Here is a 12,419-nt window from a genome sequence, read left to right on the forward strand (position 1 = left end):
TGTCAATAAATAAGTATAATAATAATAATAATAATAATCCAAAACCATGTATTTTTACTTAATAATTCAATTACAATTGTCTATTAATTAGCCCAAATCAATAGATTTCTTTCTCTCCCTAAACCATGTATTCTATGTTTCTTGCTCGTTGGAACTGTCATTTTTAATTATTATTTTTATTAATTTTAACACGTGTTTATGAATTATGAATAAAGTAATTAAAAAAAAAACACGAAAAATTGGAAAACAAAAAGGGTAAAAGAAATACCCAGCAAGCAACATGCAAAAAGCAAAATACTTTCCCGTCTTGAGTGGGCTAAGGCACCCCCGATTCTCTCGTCCTATTTTTAGATAATTGCATTTTTACCCCCCTAATAATTTATATTATTATGCACTCTCAAACTCTCTCGCCAACTAAAGGCACAAATGGAGGAATAAATAGAGCTGTCATATATATTATATATGGTTCACACAAGCAGTAGCCATCCTCAGAATCTAGTCACTTAGTCAGGGTGTTAGGAGTATTTTAGATGGTAACATCACAAATTTTTCTTCATTAAATCTTAAATTTACAATAGATTAGCAAAAGACCATTAAAATTAACAAATTTAACTATAAAAGTAAGTTTTAGATGTAATATTCGAGTGCAACCACACACCCAACTATTTAGACCACCAAATAGTTTTGAGCTTATTTATGAATTAATTTAAATCCACAAATCAGGACACATTTTCGGACTCGACTTAATGGGTCCATATGTAATTGTTTGAAGTGGGAGAATGTAAGTGAGTTTTAGACTGAGTACGGGGAGTGCAAAGTGAATATATATATATATATATATATTTTATTTTAATACCGAATTATATAAATGTGTGTGTGTGGGCGCATATAGACGATAATCAGCTTCTCCTGCCCTGTGGGTCGATCTTTACAGCATAGAAAAGCCCTCCCATTTCCCCAATTTCTCTCTCATTCCTCTTTTCGGAGTCACAGTCAAAGCTCCGTTCCTCTTCTTCAACCAGACCATCTGTTTTGTGTTCTGGCCGTTCTCTCCGTTTTGGTATGGACGGTGATGGTGGCGGTGCGGTGGAGGCTGGCGAATCGAACAACCCCGTGGGCGGCGGCGTGACAATCCACATCCGATGCTCCAACGGTTCCAAGTTCTCGGTGCAGATCAGCCTCGACTCCACCGTCGGATCATTCAAGTCGGTCCTCGCCCACAACTGTGATATCCCCGCTGAGCAGCAGCGCTTGATTTACAAGGGCCGCATCTTGAAGGACGACCAAACCCTAGAAAGCTACGGTATGCCCACCTATTCATCTGCATACATGTATCTATATATTTATTTATGCACATTTCTGTGCAGATTTGGTTATTAGCTTTGGAATTGAATTAATTTTGTTGTTATTGGCTGAATATGCTTGACGAGGTGTGGATCATGGCTTTAGGATATATGGATGGCTAAGAGGGTTGCAATTTGGATGGTACAATATGAAATGAGTAAATTCTGAACTGCTTTTACGTCGGTTTGGACTTATTAATTAATATTGAAGGAAAGTTTTCCCACTAAAGGATTGAAGAGATTGGGATATTCAAAGTTATTATTGTTGTATATACAGCAGCGATGACGAACTTTCTTTTAGTCTGCCATGTTGTGTCGCGAACTAACAGTGACCAACTTTTAATATAAACGGTAATGCTCGTTCCTAATTGAGTCAATTTGGTTGTTGGTAGATAGAAAAGAACTGTATGGTTTAAACATGGAAAAGGGAGTGACAAACTGGACTGTTGGGAAAAAACTCTCGCACAAAGCCAAACAATTTTCTGTTAGTCTGAAAACCAAATCACAAAGTAATAGCAACATACACAAGAACAGAAAAATAGAACTTCCCTGTGAACACCAATGAAGGTTTCAGCTATTCAAGGCTCAGATCAGAAAATCATCACCTACAGTGAACCGTCGAGAAGCTCTCCCAATCCGAAATCCCAATGGCCCAGCTCGGTACCAGCACACAGCATAGGAGATCACACAGAAATGGTTCACTCAGAGACCCAACGATTTCCACTCGGTTTCTCTTCTTTTTCACACTATCGTCCCATCGAACCCGCAAAGGTTTTATAGCCATCAAGAGGTAAAACCGAAAGCCAGCAAAAAATCCGTCAAGAAGGATGAACCAAGCTTTCGGAAGAGATAGGGATGGCGAGATAGGAGGAGAGGATAAGCTAGGTTTTTGGACGGAGTCACAAACGGCCAGGGTAGAACTAGGTCAAAACATGGGGGAAAGAAGCATTATATACCTGGGATGAGCAAGGGTTGGTTTGGCCGAGCTGGGCTCTAAAATTGGGCCTGAGCTGCTGGGCCAAAATTGGCCCTACCTCCTCAAAGGCCCTTTGGGCTTTCTTCTCCATTTGGTGACTGCACATTTGGGTTGTATCCACACACTATCAATCCTGGGCCTTAGCCTATGATAGTGTGGCCCACCTGATCATCATGGCCTTGGGATGTTTGGTATCACAAACAACATGGACTAAGCACCCTGGGGACATAAAGCAATGGTACATACAGGAAGCAATGAAAACTAGGAATACAAAAATTGAAAGCAGATTAGGAAAACTTTAATACCCCATAAAAAGGCGCTCTGTTTGTTAAAACTGCTGGGACTCGCAACCAAAGCCAAAGAACCTTGTAGGAGTTTAGTTTAACACTTAGAATTATGTGTTGCTTTTATATATTTCACTCAGCACATGAAGAAAATAGACTGAGCAGATGAAATCACCTTCTTGCACTTCTATCCTTGCACTTAACCCATCCTTCAGCTCACTAGAAATTGAAATAGATTTGGATACCACTAACTGTTATATCCTGAGAAATGTAACAGTTTTTTACCTATCCATACCAGGACAAGCAAAGATGGTTTAAGAATTTTACAAAAGACCAAGAGATTTAGGCATATATTGTCTTGGTCAAATAAATAAGGAAAAGGGTATTGGTCCTTTTAAACAAGTCATCTCTCGAAATTTTCAATTTTTTTTTTATTCCTTTCATGCAAGATGCACCACATAGCACAAAAAGTGTGGTAAACAAGCCTCTTTAATTCCTCATTGAGCAAGCAGGACCCCTGCAAAATGAAAGTCCAATGCCTTGTGCACATGGTTCACTATTGACTAATAAATCAAGTATATAGGACTGTGTCTCTGGCTGTTAGACAACAAAGAAGGAACTGATTCATTGTATGGAAAGTTTGTACTTGAGATATGATGCTAATCATCATTTAGACTTGCTTTGTGCGAGTGAGTCTAAAGAGAAAAGCTCCTTTAGGAAGCCCTTGGTCTCCACAGAATTCTCCAAGAAAAGTCTATTTCTTGTTAAAGGTGATCAACAAGAATTTCAAAAAATCCTTCCATAATTTGATTCTCAATAATGAAGAATATGTTGAACTAAGAGGTCCACACAAGTATCTTGGGAAAATGATAAAATATCCCATCATTGCCTCTTTAACCCTAGCAAGTTGGAAATGGCCAATGACAACCACCATGCATCTGAAAACTGGCCCTTGACCCAGAACCCTCCTCAGACACTGATGAGATTAAAGAGCTCACGCACACTAATGAGACCTCTTGAAAAACCTGCCCCATTAGAAGATCTGATATCTCTGATAGTACGACCATCTCTAGGAAGGCATACTTGCTCTCAATGACCCTTCTATAAGGACACTATCGTTCTTGTGGTGAATCTCCAAAACCACTTACCCAAAAGAGCTATAGTTCCCAAGCTACCATTTGCAGTTCTGCTTCATCATTGTAATTTGATCCTTTCCTTGAAGGTTCTTTTTCTTTGCAAATTTTTCCCTTTTTTAATTCTTGTTAATGTTGTTTTTGAAGTATACCTTTTGAGATAGAGACAAGTAGACAACTATTGATTTGTGTGCAATATCCTGCATTTGCAACCATAGGACAGAATGGCCTTGCTCTTAGAATAAGATGGTTAGTGGGGTTTGTTAGTGAAGTTCTTTGCTTGTTTAAAGGTTAGCCATCTCTAAAGATCTTGTGCACTCCTCATTTTATGTTTTTGATGAATAATTTACATGATAAAGAATGACCTCAATCCTGGAATAAGATGGTCAATATTCTTTAGACTATCAGTTTTCTTGCTGTACTTCACCCTCCTATTATAGTGGCAACCTGTTTGTTTCATTTCCATAAATAAGTTTTATCTTTTCTTCTTGGTTAAATTTGTGAAATCCTATGTATTTGAGGAGCATTTTAATGAACTGTCCTTTTGTTTTTTCAATGGACTCAAGTTCCTTCCAGATAGGTGGGACAAGATTTGCTTGCCTATGCCTGGGTTTGGTTTACCTTAATTGATTCTGTTTTCATTATTGATAGGACTGGAGGCAGATCACACTGTCCACTTGGTTCGTGGGTTTGCACCTGCTGCATCAGGCAACACTACAGGTTCAACCAACACTGAGATTTCCGATTCTACTCCAAGTGATGCAAGATCTGTTGGTTCTGACCTGGGTGGGGCATTTGGGGGATCTGGCAGGGGGGCTTCCCTTCCTGGACTTAGTTTTGGTGGATTAGGCAGCGGTAATGGACTATTTGGAGCTGGACTTCCAGAATTTGAACAAATGCAACAACAACTGACTCAGAACCCCAATCTAATGAGAGACATAATGAACATGCCTCTAGTTCAGAATCTAATGAATAACCCTGATGTCATGCGGAATTTGATAATGAACAACCCACAGATGCGGGAAATCATTGATCGAAATCCAGAGCTTGCTCACATACTCAATGATCCTAACACTCTACGTCAGACGCTAGAGGCTGCAAGAAACCCTGAGCTCATGCGGGAGATGATGCGCAACACTGACCGAGCTATGAGCAATATTGAATCTTCTCCAGAGGGATTTAATATGCTTAGGCGCATGTATGAAAATGTCCAGGAGCCGTTTCTCAATGCTACAACTATGGCTGGAGATACTAGAAATGATCCAGGCTCAAATCCGTTTGCAGCTCTTTTGGTGACACAAGGTGGGGGGCAGGGTAGAGATCAGTTGACTAACCCTGCAGATGCTGGTTCTGAAACTACACCTAATTCTCCTGCTCCAAATACTAATCCACTTCCAAACCCTTGGGCCTCTGGTGGGGGTAAGTTGAGCTCTCTTTACTAGCCTTTTGTGGTTTTTCATCATTAGGGTTTTGATTTTTTTTCCCAAGGCAACTGATAATGACCTTCTACTTGTCATTTTCTTTTCTGGCCAAAGTATTGGAAGTTATATGATGCTAACTTCAGATGCTGAGAAGCTACTTCTTTTGCTTACACTTCAAAGACTTATTTAATTGATTGCATCCAAAGTCTGGGCTAACTGCATAAATATGATTTTCTCTTAATCCAATCAGCTGCTTATTTTACCTTCCTTGTAAATTCTACATGTTTAGCTTCTCCCTGTGCCCCCCCCCCCCCCCCCCCCAGCCCACCCTGCCCCCCCCCAAAAAAAATAAATAAATAAAAAGAAAAGAAAGAAAACTGCATTTGTTACCTTACCGCTAATGTTGCAGCTGCAGGTGCCCAAACAAATTCCACTAGAAGATCGAATCCTGCTGGTGATGCTAGGATTCCTGCACTTGGTGGTCTTGGTCTCCCAGAGTTTGACCCCATGCAGGGTAATGCTTCATTGGCTCAGGTTATGCAAAATCCAGCTGTATCACAGATGATGCAGTCTCTCCTCTCCAATCCTCAGTACATGAATCAGGTAGTAATTTTCTTTATTATGCAATATCTACATATATTTATATATTAGCAAATATAATATGGTTCATATACCATGCAGTTTCTTATTCTTAAACATATTTGGATTTCTAGATTCTTGGACTCAATCCTCAGCTGCGCAGTTTGGTTGATTCCAATTCTCAGCTTAGAGAGATGATGCAAAACCCAGACTTCATTCGGCAGTTAACTTCCCCTGAAACATTGCAGGTACATTGCTCAAGAGATCTTCATTTCTCAACCAAACTCTATTTCTCTCTCAGTATATATGTCTATCTAGAGGGGATGAAAAAGAAGGGGGGCTTCACGTTTTAGGTGTTGGTAAAGGATTGAAGCAATGAAGTCTGTTGGTTGCTCGTTAGCATCTTAGTGTCTAAAGAAAACTCTATAATCCTAGCACTTAGTTTTCTTTCCTGTGGGTACCTTCATTCTATTTCCTTGGCCTTGCACCTGCTCCACTTTTAGATATTTCTTTCTTTGTCAAGGTCTTGTTTGGTTTGCTGATTTTCTCTTCAATTCTTCTAAGATTTCATTTTAGGTCAACAAATCCTTCTAAACTCTGAAGTATTTGGGTTGGTTATTGTATCAGTCTTGAAAGTTTTCTCTTCTTCTTGTTTTTCCCTATTCCTTGAACATTATTATTAGTTACCCCATATTGATTAACAAGCATTAAGTCACAAAGGTGCCAAATTACTACAAGCAAGGGCAACAAAGAAAATAGCTCAGACAACTCATTATCCATAGTATACTCAAACCAATTAAAAAGGTGGTGTGCCATGAGTTCCAATTAAAAAGGTGGTGCAGTAGCAGTTCAAAAGGGAACCTTGTACTAGCAGAGAAACAAAAAGGAGCAGCATGAAACTTTCACTGGAGTACTTGAGATGTAAGAGAACCAACAAGGTGGAAATTGATTCCATGTGTTTCTCATTGATTTCATCCACAATATTATCAAGTTTAAGAACTCAAAAAAAGCTACAGTATGAGCTTCTAGTATGAGTATAGTCTTAATAATGAAATATGTAAATAAGGCTGGAAATATTTCAATTCATTTATGTAATCTCACTGTACAAGTTAATTTGCATCAAACATACTCCAAATTTGTGCACATGAATATTAAAGCTGGCAAAATACTGAGTGAGAATTTATTATTTCAAATCTTGAAACTCTAATTGACCTACCCTTTTCATTCATTTAATCTGGCATGTAAGATTTCAAAACTATCTTAGGAAAATCACATCTGGTATGAATGAAGCAGGAAATAGAAAAGATACATAATTGCCATCAAACATACCCCATCTAATGCCTCCGTGGAGGAGGAATGTGTATTTCATCAGCAACACAAGTTTTAATCCCTCCACTACATTGATTCTTGATCTTTAATGACTTCTATCCTTGGATATATGTTCTGTGAGGCCATTAGATTCCATGTTACATGTAAGGGGTTTCTCGCCAAATTTTTTTTGGTCTTCCTCTTTATCTTTTTTGGTACAAATTACTTCGTTCCATTCACTCACCTCTCAGGTGTGTCATTATTCTTCTTTTCACATGTTAAAACCATCTTAATTGTGTCTCATATGTCTTAACTTCAGCAAATGTTACTCCAACCATGGATTATGATAAAAATACGATTTTACACTGGTGGTTGGCTAATGCAACCCTCCTCCTTTGCCTGAGGTTTGGGATATAAGGAGAAGTACCGTCAACACTAGAGGGTTGCTGAATACACAAGTAGAGCTAGGGGGAGTCCATATTTGTAGGGTCAATGTCCATATTTGTAGGGTGTTATCATCATCCAAATGTTGTGGCTCTTCCATTCTTCCACACATTTGCAAATGTGTAAATGGACATAGTGATTTACAGAAAAAAAGGGACATAGTGACAAATGTATCATTTTAATTTCTGTGTGACTGTAACTTCTAATCCATTTTATGTTCTTAATGTGTTCAGTTGTTTATCGGTTCCCTTTGTTTTGTTTCAGCAACTCCTCACTTTACAGCAAGCACTCATGTCTCAGCTTGGTCGGCAAACGTCACCACGGTAAGTGATTTCACATTTAAATTTATGTTCTGTTAATGCTAATTTAATTTTTATAATTTTATCTTTTCCTTTATCGGTATATCTATGCATTGTTCATATAGCAGGATGTAATTTTCATTTATTAAAAAAATACAGCAGTATGTTATTTTTAATTCACCCAATGTATTCCCAGATTATTTTACTTATTGCATTTATTTGAACAGTTTTCCTGGTTTATAATGCCAAGGAGAATTAATTTGATTTGACTCTAACTCCCATATGTTCCAACTTTGCTTAATTGCTATTGCACTCTTGCAGGGAAGCTGATCAAACTGGTGGGGGAACAGGTACTTATCATTGGTAAAATGGTGTTTTGAACTCTGTTCTTTCGCATAACATGGGATGCCTGCTATAGCCTTTTATTGTAATGACAGTCGAATGTATTTAACTTATTTAGTAGGATGGAGATGTGTGATTGAACCAGTCTTACCACATCGATATAAAGTTCTTACTCCCAATATGGAGGAACTTACTGGCGGTGGTTCAATATTAAAAATCTCCCTACTTCAAAAATGACTGTCTTGTGGTATTGTATTGTTTAATGGATAGGATGCTGCTGGGCTAGGATTGTGTTATTGCATCACTTTGCATGGCATACGGATGTGAAATCTGATGCTACCTCCATATACGATAGTTCTATTACAGATAATGAGAGGAGAAATAAAAGATTTTACATGAAGGTTTCTTTGTTATTTTTTCTCTTGGTAATCGTGACACTATTTGTCCAATGGCAGGAACACTTGACAACATGGGGTTGGAGATGTTGATGAACATGTTTGGAGGACTTGGGACAGGAAGCCCAACTGTTCCTAACAGACCCAACGGTGACTCTTATTTTCTTTCCCATGTGTCTTACGATGATTTACTTTGCCATGCCACTTGTCGTTTACTTCTGTTTTTCCATTTGCAGTACCTCCTGAAGAACTTTATGCCACCCAGCTCTCGCAGCTCCAAGAAATGGGTTTCTTTGACACTCAAGAGAACATACGGGCGCTCGTAGCCACTGCAGGGAATGTTCATGCGGCAGTGGAGCGGCTGTTGGGAAGTCAGGGCCAGTAGATTGTGGTTGTTACTTGTCTGCTCGTCTAGACATATTGTCAGATGGGGCTCAATGAAGTAGGGTTCGACAGGACTCTTGAGGCGCCGTTTTAAAATCTTATTTTGGCTATGAATAAGTACAGATTATGATAGAGGTGCGAACTTCTTTTCATGGCTTGTTATTGTGGAAAACAAACACCCCCCCCCCCCCCCCCCTCTTTTTTTTCTCATCGACCCCCTCCAGAATCAAAAAGAAAAGACAAATGGAAATTATATGAACTTTCAGAGTGCTATGTATATACCCTATTTCAGATCCGTGTCTCACGAATTGTTTACTTACAAAATTTCCCCAATTTTTGGGGGCAATTGTACCTTTTCTTACCTTCCACCACTGGATGGGGGAAAAAAGTTGTTGCAATTACAGTAGAACCTTTCTACTATTTCACATTTCATTCTTTTTGGATACTCGGCTTATACTATTTCCTGTTGTTTCTCTAGTAATCTGACGACTTATGGGTTTAATAATGGTTTGAGGATATGTTTTGTTTGTTTTTTTTTTTTTTTTTTTTCTTCCTTTTGCTGAGGGAAAAGGGGGCTTGAAGGGAACTCAAGGTAAGCTCGTATCTTCACGGTGACTGGTGCTACCCACAAAACTAGGCAACCTGATGTTCTTATAAAAGATGACAACGTTCTCTTATGTTTTGTATTTCCAGCCAAGGATGGTAAATAAAGATCAGAAACTCCAAGAGGACACTCAGGGCTGGCAGAAAGGTGGCCCAGTTCTTCGTGTAGTCCTATTGTAATATTATTTTGAAGTAAAAAATATAGACTAGAATGTCATTCATACGTTTTTAAAAACAGACATACAATCTTCAACTCAAGGACACGGGGGGGAAGCTAAAAGGAGGAGACAACCATGATTCGGCGGAGATGACCAACGATTTTCAAATGAGAAACCAGTGAACATTGACTCTTGTCAGGCGGGATGATGAATGCCAGTCTAAAAGCCATAGAAAGGCAAATTGGACACTTTTGTTCAATTGGCCTACGTAACTCTTTCATCCATCAAAGAGAATTGAACATCATTTATCTTTACGTTCACCTACTAGCTAGTCAACATGCGCTAATCTTAAACTTGATTAATTGCTATAGTTTGAAACTACTGGCATTCACGAATTGTAGCTAATTAATAGTTAAGTAATATTTGACTCTTCCTTCACAAGGACTGAGTTTTCAAGCATGGGACATTTTGAGTTATTTAATTAGCTAGGGACTTGAAACACTCAATTTCTTTCAATTTTAGTTGCACTGCCCCTATTTATAAGCTCTTTTGGAATAACTTGTCATATCATTCATGTTTGGTGGATGATAATCTTATTAGGAACTTCTAATTTGATATTATCATAAATTTTTTTATCTGCTAATGATTTTGAATGACTAGACAATTATCAGTTAAATTATAAAAAAAAAGATAGCATTAACATGCATTGATCAATGCACCAACGCAATAGAGTTGTAATTCACTAGCTAGCTAGTTACATCACTCAAATGCTCACCAAATATGAAAAATATCAGAGTTCCTTTGAAAATCAATTAAATTTAATTTTAATATTATTAGAAAAGTTCTCAAAAGCGAGTTTTACTTCGGTTCAATTTTAAGTTATATATTATCTTAAAAAATACACAAAGAAGCTTTACATTAAGTGCAATGCTTTTCAAAATAAATTGAAAAAAAAAAAATGTTTGACTAGCTCAAGAAAATAATAGAGTATCAAATTTTAAAATATTTTAAACTTTTTCTTCTAATTTTAGTTGAATTATTTTTATTTATGGAGAATAAATAAATGATTATCAATGAAAATGGAAGATCTCCAGCGACCGAGTAAGAAGGTTTAACGGTTAATTTCGCGCCTTTACGATAAAACAATGGAGTCCTGATTCCATACTTCCACAACAGCATCACAAACCGATGCACCCTTCATCAACAGACAATCTGAACGTTCAAATCCATGGGCTACCAAATTGAACGGTCCAAGACGAAGAGACGCAACCTTTCCCCTAAGCCAGACGAGTAACCGTTAACTGAAAATAACTGCCAATTCAAAAATTTCCCACCAGTATATATAACCACCAAGCCCTGCATGTTCCTCACTTGTCTTCCGATATCCATTGGCTTCTTTATTGCAAAGTATCCGGTGGTTATCTTCCTGGCAAGTATCCATGGCCGATTCCGGAAACTCTGCCGACCGAAGCACCCGAGAAGTCCCAGGAAACGTCGGCCAAGGGTCCGGAACTGCTCCTCCGGAAGTTCCAGTTACTGACCTCCCCGCCGCCGTACAAACCGGTGGCGAGGGCAGCTCTACTGCTGCTTCTGGGTCTGGCCCTTCTGAGCCCGCACCGCCCCCGCCTCCTCCTCCTCCTCCTGCTGCTGCTCAGGCAGCAGGCGGTGGCCCATATGTTTGCCACTTGTGCAACCCGCCCACAGCGTTCGACAACGACAGGGCAATGGCGGGGCATATGCGCAGGCATAGAGACAGGGCATGGAGAGGTTCATTTCCACCTCCTGTCTTTAGTAGACAAGAATTCATGGGCGATGACATCGCCAGGGGGCTGCTGAACGCCCCAATCCAAGAACAGGAGGCGGCGCTCGCCGCCGAGAGGGGGTTTGTCCACCACTTCGATCTGAACGTGGGGGTGCCGGGGGCGGACGAGCCTGCCCCGGCCGGGCCATCTGGGAGCGACATTCCTGCCAATGGTCTCTCGGAGGACGACACTGTCTGAAAGGAGAGAAATTTCCGAGGTCGGCCTCACCGGGATATGTTTTTTTGTTTATTCTTCGAAGATGATTGTTATTATGTTACATATACATATGCATGGCATTAGACCTGCAAGAATAAATTATTGTAACGATCATTTCATAATAATAAGGTGGATTTATTATTATTATTATAATATTCGTACGCAGATGTTTCTAATATTACTTACTGCATGAATGAGAGCTGATAATGGAAATTATCAATGCATTGCTAATAAGACCTGTAGATGTGAAATATGCAGCCGTGGGTTTCATATGTAGTTAGTCACTGAAACAATAATTATTATAATATATGTTGTTAGCAAACCTTATGTAATAATATCTAATTTATGAGATTTTGTTAATTTCAATTAATTCTTGAATAATATTACTTTTGGTTAATTAATAATATCTCTCTCTTCGCTGAAGATTAGGTCTGTTGTGTTTGGTGGGGGGTTTCCCGGCCTCATATCTTCTGTAGTTTTGGATTATTAAGTAATCCACATGCATGTGTATTTCCGAGTCGGTCTCTTCATCACTCGCATTTCGCTGTCGGTGTTCGTATGAACTAGGGTTTCTGTTATTATCTGTTTAGTTCATATAAATTTTCAATACAATAGGTCTAGAAAATTTCAGCTGATCACAGTCAAATATCTTCGTTTCTTTCTGCAAGAGCAAATGTTTTTATAATTCAATAATAATTAAATGAATATGTCATTGCATTTTAAGGTATTTTG

General features: G+C 38.7%; 2 protein-coding genes across 3 annotated transcripts; both read left to right on the forward strand.

Moving 5' to 3' along the window:
- Positions 1 to 898: 898 nt before the first annotated feature.
- Positions 899 to 9,335, forward strand: LOC127804041 (ubiquitin domain-containing protein DSK2b-like). Of its 2 annotated transcripts, none has more exons than XM_052340753.1 (8): positions 899 to 1,303; positions 4,388 to 5,155; positions 5,573 to 5,760; positions 5,871 to 5,984; positions 7,753 to 7,811; positions 8,109 to 8,137; positions 8,585 to 8,674; positions 8,761 to 9,335. In XM_052340753.1, exons 1-8 carry the CDS (start codon positions 1,063 to 1,065, stop codon positions 8,907 to 8,909), a joined length of 1,638 nt encoding a protein of 545 aa, XP_052196713.1. In that variant the 5' UTR covers positions 899 to 1,062; the 3' UTR covers positions 8,910 to 9,335. The 2 variants fall into 2 exon arrangements, with proteins under 2 accessions (XP_052196713.1, XP_052196712.1); XM_052340752.1 differs by having other exon boundaries at positions 901 to 1,303; positions 5,567 to 5,760.
- A 1,773-nt stretch (positions 9,336 to 11,108) lies between these two features.
- Positions 11,109 to 11,669, forward strand: LOC127804331 (uncharacterized). The gene has a single exon (XM_052341189.1). It carries the CDS (start codon positions 11,109 to 11,111, stop codon positions 11,667 to 11,669), a length of 561 nt encoding a protein of 186 aa, XP_052197149.1.
- Positions 11,670 to 12,419: the final 750 nt, after the last annotated feature.

Source organism: Diospyros lotus, chromosome 6, assembly GCF_014633365.1.
Source record: "Diospyros lotus cultivar Yz01 chromosome 6, ASM1463336v1, whole genome shotgun sequence".
Taxonomy (NCBI): Eukaryota; Viridiplantae; Streptophyta; class Magnoliopsida; order Ericales; family Ebenaceae; genus Diospyros; species Diospyros lotus.